The 8379-nt window shown below is 48.1% G+C and overlaps 1 protein-coding gene across 1 annotated transcript in view; it reads left to right on the top strand.

Moving 5' to 3' along the window:
* The first annotated feature begins 824 nt into the window (after positions 1–824).
* Positions 825–8379, top strand: part of LOC119373178 (serine-rich adhesin for platelets) — a 207557-nt gene continuing 200002 nt past the window's right edge. Inside the window, exon 1 of the mRNA XM_037643189.2 lies at positions 825–1131. Coding sequence (XP_037499117.2) covers positions 1108–1131 — 24 coding nt within the window. The 5' untranslated portion in view covers positions 825–1107. The remainder of the gene's footprint in view (positions 1132–8379) is intronic.

Below are 8379 nucleotides of genomic sequence, written 5' to 3'. Positions count from 1 at the left end.
TGTGGGAAATACGGAGTAGATAGGGATGTGACCGGTTGTTCTCCGCTGTCTGCCGCGGTGAATGCGGATTGGTGGATCTTCTGTGGTGTGGCTTGGCGTGAGGTGAGGACGTTGGATGCGAGAAGTGTGTCATTGGTCTATACGAATATGCTTGCCTTGTCACGTGACTTGGTGGTGCGAAAAAATGCGTCGATCTATGTCATATAGCTTCAGTATGTGTAGCCTGTAGCTTCTTGCGTACAAGGCCAATGAAGATATCTGCACCTCTGCAATGTGCGCTCCACGCATTTCACCGTGCTGCGGGCGTCTGTCCGACTCGTCTGGCCTCTCGGTCCGTCAGTGCTTGAAACCATAGGCGGGCTGTCGTGGCGGGGTCGTTGCTTGGCGCGTGTCTCGTGTCGCGGATCCTGCGCTGAATCAAGTCCCGGGTCAGAGGGAAACGCGATCCGGCGGCGGCCGCCACTTGCTGTCGCCCATTGATGCCGGCCGAGGCGGAGCTTGCGGCGGCCGGAAAGGGTTCGTCGTTTCTCACTTCTTCCCGGCGAAGGCGCAATGCCGCTGGCCGGATATGCGTCGCGAGAGCGCGGTTTTCCTCGCAAGAAAACCAAGAGCCACGCTAGTCCAAAATTAGAAGCCCAAGAGCGAGCGCGCAAAACAAAAGCGTCCAAAAAGTGTTGGCTCCGGGGGGAGGCTCTCGCGTGAGCAACAGGGAATCAAAAAGTGGGTGCGCGCGCCTCCTCTCTGGTACCGCGAGCGACGCTTTCCGATGCAAGCGCCCTCGAACACGGGGTTCCCGAAATACACCCGGCCTGAGACTTGCGCGACTCGAGCAGCAGTGGAGCCTTTGATCCAAATCTCGGCGCGCTACCGACTCGCTGCTACACCGTGTGCTTCTGGAGCCATCCAGCGTGCCAGTGCGCGGTACACGACGTGAGCGTCCACTGTACGGGACACGGGCCTGCGACTCGTCGCCGACAGCGCCAAGCCGCGCCTTTCGCGCGACCTGACAGGGCCTGATGAGCGGCGGCTCCGACCGCGCCTCCTTCTCCTGCTGCCGCCGCTGCAGCTGCACGATCGCCCTCCGACGCGCGACCAGCGCTCAATGAAATGTCCAGAAGGACTGGCTCCTACGTGAGTACTACAGGGTTTCCTGCCGCGCATGGGCCACAGCGACCCCGCCGTGCACCAGAGTTTAGAACGAGGAAAGAACCACCTGGATGCGTCTGCATTTCAGAGTTCTCCCCTTGTTCTTCTGTAGATAATGCCAAAGTGGTTCGATTGCATTGTTCGCGCATTCGAATAGGCTTCTCGCGTGATGACTCGCCAGACTGCTCCACTTGCGGACAGGGCAACAAGCCAGGGAGAAAAAGAACGGAACGTCACAAACACACGAGATAAGCCACGAATGCACGCGTTTACTGTATCGCGGAAGTACACGGTTCCCTTTCTCACCTCCTCCTCGCGCCCCATTTTTTCCCCTTTCTTCCACGTGGCGTACGTTTGCAAACAACTTTACACATGTTCATCTTAGTGTACCGCAATCCATCACGGGTCGTTCATGCGCAACTAGAGTATGGCCGTTGACGCTGCTTGCTGTCGTGTTGATCCAGAAGGCTCTTAATTTGTTGATATTGGTCACTTCACGTACATGCGTAAAGTGACCATGCGTCTGTGTGACGAGGAGTAGAAAGCTGCTCTGATTCAAAATATCATCATTGTCATGTAAACGCTCTTGACATCATTATCACTGCAGCCATCATCATTCACGTAAACAAGGCTGACAGGCGCGTTTGCATGAATGCGACAAGTGGGCATCGCATCCATGAACACATGGCGCTAATGTGCTGGGAAGACGAAGCGTATTAACGCGCCAAAGGATCGAGACGGGTAAGTCGACTATCGCGGTGTATGTAAACGCTGGCGCATCGCCTAGAAGGTGATAGGAAAAATTAGACGGCTGCCAACGTGCATTCTGATCCACTCACCGACGAAACGCACCCGCTAGAAACAGGTTGCGGATTGTTTCGGACGAAGGAGGACACGCCACATGTAAACGTTGTCGCTCAGTATTACTGGTTATAACAATATCTGGGGTTTAACGTCCCAAAACCACCATATGATTATGAGAGACGCCGTAGTGGAGTGCTCCGGAAATTTTGACCGCCTGGGGTTTTTTAAAGCGACACTAAAGAGAAACAATGAATCGGTTTAGATTGATAAATTGTACTTTGAGAACTATAATGTCCTTATTTTCACCATCATATGTGTATTAATAAAGGAGAAAACTAAGTTCAACGTTTCATTTTTAAATTTCGCGCCGAAATTTTCACGCGTGACGTCAGGGATTTCAAAAGTGTAATTATCGTATTTGGCGCCATTGGTTCAACAAAATTTCCTCAAACTTCGTATGTTAACTCTATGGCCCCCTCAGAGGACAGTGAACTTAATTTTTACCGTTTAGGAACTACGTAGGCCCTAGTAGGCGCCGTCAAAATATATGACGTCACGGCGAATGGTGCGGAAACTTCAAGGTGGCGTCGCCACCCACATTCCTTTTTTGCGCGATTTCTCGCTTATCAAGCGTCTTCTCGCAGCAGGCGTGGTGTTTTTGGTATCGTGAAACAGTAGCCTGCTAATACGAGAAAAATCGTTTCGCTCTTTAGTGTCCCTTTAACGTGCACCTAAATCTAAGTACACGGGCCTCGAACATTTTCGCCTCCATCGAAAATGCAGCCGCCGCGGCCGGAATTCGATCCCGCGACCTTCGGGTCAGTAGTCGAGTGCCATAACCACTAGACCACCGTGGCGGGATCTAGGAAATACGATACGCTATTGTCGCATTCGCGTAAGCGCGGCTGTATACGAAACGAGATTCAAATATTGATATGGAACTTCTGAAAGCACGCAAACTGCAACTATGATTAGAGTGATCGAATGCGACTAACCCTACATGGCGACATATGTGCTAAGGAACACGAATCACATCAATACGCAATGTTCACTCTTCGTAGTTAAATTAAGCGCGTCGAGGGTGGCACAACGCGCCTGCACTGTTGCCGCAGCAGTGACTGATCACTTGGCAAAGGGCTTGTTCCTACGAGTTTATTTTGGTGCGGTGGGTGGACGCAATCCGTAGCGCCGAGGCGGCAAGGCGCCGCAGTTGTCCTTTTGTTTCTTGCACCGTGTGCGGCCAAATGAGCTCCCTTGATGCTGCGACGCTTCACAACTCTGTTTGCTATGCGCCGCCGCGTTGCCCTGGGACGACCCCGCTTTAACGGCAGGGCGCTACTTCCGCCCGCAGGCACATTTGAAGGCTTTGAACATGAAGTGAACAACTTCAACGACCGAATTATGCGTGAACTGCTATTTTAGTATGTCTTTCGTCCGGGTGCTCGACAGAGTTATTCAACCTGAGGCAACAATACTGCGCGTCGGAAAGTTGAGAGGGGGCGGCCACATCGCACGAAGGTCTTGAGGAGAAACTAGCTTTGGAAGATTCGTTCGATTACATGACACCCGCTGATGGCGCGAGTTTGGTGGTATCGGCTCTTAACTAAATGCGCAGAGACACAGAACAACTTGCTTTCAGCACCGCGAAAACAGCTGTCAGTAAATCGCCCATTAGTGCCTCGGCGCAAGAATCTGCGCGAGTGTTTTAGCTCATTCGGTGGCTCAAGCAGGTGAACTGAGGTCACTGCAAAATTGAGGATAGATGCAGTGTGCAAGCTTGAACAACGATAATTATGAGCGTGTAACTCGAAATATGACCTTACATGACAAGAATGAAGCCCTTTAAATCGACACTTTAAGATGGGCGGACATACTGAAGTAAAACCGATGCGATCGCCGACAGTGGGCTTTTTCTTTCTTCGTGAGAACGTAAAAAGCGACCCGGAGTCAACAGCCCCCAGTCGATGAGTCCGCTGAGCCCCTCCTTTGCAATTTACAACCTTCCTATAACCAGTCACTCTATTCGTATATAACCGAATGGATGTCAAACAAATGTTGTGGGGTTTCACGTTCTAAAACCACGATATTTTAATGAGGCATGCCGTATTGGGGGGCTGCAGATGAGTTCTGACCGCCTGGGGTTCTTTAACATGTGCCACAATCTAAGTACGTGGTAGCTTTTGCGTTTCACACCCGCCGAAATGAGCCCGCCGTATCTGAGAATCGAACTCGCCTCCCAGAGACTAAAGCAGCGCAACGGCGTAGCCGCTAAACTACCACGGCGCTTACGAATGCTTACATCAGATGCTCAAGATTGTTCTTCACTTGAACGCAGTTGTCACGTATGCATCTAAAATTTATTTAGCTGCACCCCCCCTCCCTCTCCTCTTCTCTCCCTCCTGATGTAACAATGAACGATGGTGTTCAAGGGATTACTCTATAAGTATACGCCGCAAGTGCAAAGCGCAGCAAAACGTTGCTCCTTTTCTTTGCGTAGCAGGATTATTTTTGATTGCCATGTCGAACTCAACGAGACAACGTAATTTCGCCACTCGATTAATTCAAGAGTTGGAAATTACGTCTACGAGAAATCACATTGTAAAGTACTTCCATAACTGGTACGAAATGTGCACAATATTCATATAGTAAAACTATTCCTTATTCAAAAATTTTGCAACACACACATACAGTGCCAAGCGTGCAGTGTTGAACCTGATGATCGTATTCACCGATAATGTCACTGTTATATCGTGAACGTTGTCACTTCGAGGGTTATAGATGGGCGGCGCAAAATGCGTTGCTCATGCGCGTGACTATACTTGGCAATTTCAATATCTCTATAGTGGTGTCATTCTACTGAGTGCAGTTCTAATGTACGTGAAATTTGATTGCGGCCGCAATAGATTGCTTTTTCATCGCTGACGACCTCATGTAGTAATGAACAATAAACTGAAAAACAAAAGTCCCAGAGCCCGTTCGGAAATTTGACGTCCACGGAATCGACGTTGCGTTCAACGTACGCTCCGTCCGTGCCCCAGACACACGCAGGCACACTCAGGCAAGCACCCACACGCGCGTGTGTCTGTGAACCACACGCACGTGCCCAGAGAAAGAGAGAGGTGACGATGACGACTCATTTAAGTTTCCTTCGTCTTTTGTCTTGGCGGAACGCGCTTGGCTATTTTAAGGGCCTCTTGGTTTGTTTTGTATAGGCATTTGAGCTGTTTGCCAGGATGTGAATGAAAAGTTGTAGTTAGTGTAGACGGCCTGGCGCCGGGAAAGAGTTGTAAACGTAATTTTTAACACTACTGTTGCTTTTTAGCCCGATAAGCACACGCTGTTGCGAAGGTATTCGGGCGCAGGCTTGCATTTCTCTTTTTAGCACGTAATTTGCATGCATTTGTATGTGCGTAAGCGTGTGTGTGTTGTAAACGACTCGGGCGCAAGCTCACGCGTCGTTTTTTTTTTTTTTTTCCAGATTGACCTCTATGGACATTGTTGTTTCTTATGTTTGCGTTGTTCTGAAGTGTGCACTGATATAACAAGGTCGACTGTTCTTTTTATTTTCATTTTAAATGAAGGCCAAAGTTGCTACGAAATAGCCTCTGCGTTGCAAGACACGCATGTAAACTGGGGTACATGACAGACGAAGCGCTTCGTGTGTCCTGTATCCCCTTTCTGATTCCGTGTCTGTCTGTGCAAAAACTGTTTTGCAGTGCTTAACACACTCGCCCAAATCGCCACATAAAGACATTTATACCCCCCCCCCCCCCCCAGAAAAAAGAAACAATAGTAAAATTCTCGCAAGCCTGTAAGTGGCTTCTTTTTTGTGCCAGTTTAACTTTCGTTATGTTAGTTTATAACTGATTTTTCACGACATAACAAACGTAACGAGAAACGAAAATGAAATTAGATATGGAGAGGCTATAGTAGAATAATTCACTTAGTGCGCTTGGACGCTTTCCAGTGTTCTTCTGGGGCCTAAAGGGGGATAACTTTCACATAACGCAAAACAAAAAGGAGTAGTAAATGTCATGTCAGTATTTCTTCGAGCATTGAGTTGTGGATGGTACGGGTAGTTGGGGCTCGAATCAGCTGAGGGATCTTGGAAGGTGACGCTGACTTTGAGTCTGTCCACTGTCCTGCGTTGAATAGAAAGTGCGGGTGCAGTGAACGTATATGATGAGGGCCAACCCACCTGGTATAGAAAGGTTGCCAAAATGTGGGCGGCCGCTTGAGAAACGAGGCTTTCGGTCCAGGTCGAATTTTACCGTGGCCGCACTCACAATACCCTACACACCGCTTCCAAGTCAATTAATGGCTGATATAGATGGCGGCGCTGTCGGAATTAGGCGAACAAGTCCCGTTTAGACAGAAAAAAGAAGCCGTTGCGAACGAAACCTTCTTACACGTCTGAGTGTAAATATTTGCAGAGGCTGATCTCGACTTCTTTACCAGTTCCTCTGTGTTTCGTCCTCTGATGATGTGATGAATGCAGCATTTTCAAGGGCTTCGGAAGCCGACAGACTCAGACCCCCCCCCCCCCCTCTCTTCTCTCCCTTACGCACATTTTCCAGCCATCAGCTTCCGTTATAGTTATGAAGGACAGACCCAATATCCAGACCCGCATTACCTGCTTACCTAGCGAGACGCTGGCCGCGGGTTAGCCGTCCACACGCTTTCGTTATTTATTGCCCATAATACTACAATTGAAGAACTCGCGTTCCTAGAAGAGCCCATATTTGTGTCTTTCTTGAATCATTCTTCCACGTTTTCCTTCAAGGTGATCCCACTCACACTCAGTAGTAAGACCGCGTTGTCTTAGCTTCGCCGTTCGTTTGCTTAGCCTTGCCGTTTCTCGACATAGCTCACTGTTAGTAATAAGTGGTCGATGAGATGCAAGCTTGCATGCTACTGGGAAGCCAACAAAAACTGACTCCCCTGTAGATGTTTCTGCCCCCACCCTTCTTCCCTTTTAATAATACTTCGCAGCCTTTGAGCATACTGCATTCATTATATTTCAGAAGCGTTCCAACGTTCTCGAACAGGAACTACATGTCTTCATTCGTTTACGTGCTGTTTAAGACCTGCATAACTGAACGCTTCTACGCCACACCAAACTAGAAGTCACCACATAGCCCCTACTCAATTTTCTACGCAATGCCGCTTCTGCGGAGAACAAGGGTCCCTTCAACGTATTATAGGAGGCTGCCAAAAATCGTTCATCAATCAATCAATCAATCAATCAATCAATCAATCAATCAATCAATCAATCAATCAATCAATCAATCAATCAATCAATCAATCAATCAATCAATCAATCAATTAATCAATCAATCAATGTGCCCAGGAAGAACAGTAAGCTCATTGTGCTGGCTCACGCAAAAAAATGCTAATAATAAACAATACAGTGAAGACAGACTACAGGAGAAAATGCGAACAAAAAGTGATAACAGGGCAAGATACAATAACACAACATGAGAAAATTAGAAGGACAATGATATATACAATTCAAATAAAAGATTGCACAAGGTAGGCTGAAAGAAAGAGAAGGAGAAAAGGATTTGCACTACGTGCGACACTATGCTAAAGCATAGTGTTAAAACATATGGTAAAACATATGTTAAAACCACTATGTTAAAACATAGTGGAGGAAAACAATGACTGCGAGCGATGAAAAACATCGAGTTCAACGAACTGAGCATTATAAACACTTTGTATTTTGTGAAAGGTTGAGTGTTGGCAAAGGCAGGTAGGCACATGAAAATGTCGATGCGCTCTGGTTCAGGGCAGGTTATGATACCGTGAAGAAGATGGAAAGAAATAGCAGATCAGCGCGATTTCGTCCGCAGTGAAGTGACAACAATCCGAAACAGTGCTAGAACGAGGTGCAGAGTCATTTCTAGTGAAGTGATGGTTATATATGCTTAGGCATTTTTTCTGGACCCGATCAATGGTGACCGTTAGATTTGAGAATGGCATTCCACGTCACAGACGCAAACTCAAGTTGGGGAAGACATTTGCGTAAGGGAACGAGATAATTGAATTCTCTAGATATTCTGCAGACAGAGCTGAGAGAGCGATGACCCCACATAGCAACGCGCTTAGTTGGAGCAGAAAAGTGTAAGGTGCCATCAAATAGAACATCGTGATCACTGACCTCAAAGGCTTTACATAACGATAGAGAATTGAGAGAGTATGTAAAAGAATAGTTTGAGTTACTCAAAATGACAAGCAGCATCCATTGGTCACCGCCAACTATACGACGATTTTATGTGTTTTCGTTCCCGTTACGTAAAGCACCAGTTTCATTCTGCTTCACGTCACGTCTCTCGAAGGGCCGCTCAGAGAGGAGAGCTGCGGCGCCTTGCGCGGGTGTAGGGCGCGCCTCCGCACCGAGAGGCGCCGCTGTGTGTCGAGTGAACGCGC

The sequence above is a fragment of the Rhipicephalus sanguineus genome, chromosome 1, assembly GCF_013339695.2.
Source record: "Rhipicephalus sanguineus isolate Rsan-2018 chromosome 1, BIME_Rsan_1.4, whole genome shotgun sequence".
Lineage (NCBI taxonomy): Eukaryota > Metazoa > Arthropoda > Arachnida > Ixodida > Ixodidae > Rhipicephalus > Rhipicephalus sanguineus.
Note: the sequence above shows the minus strand (reverse complement) of the source record. Positions and strands in the feature narration are given on the sequence as shown.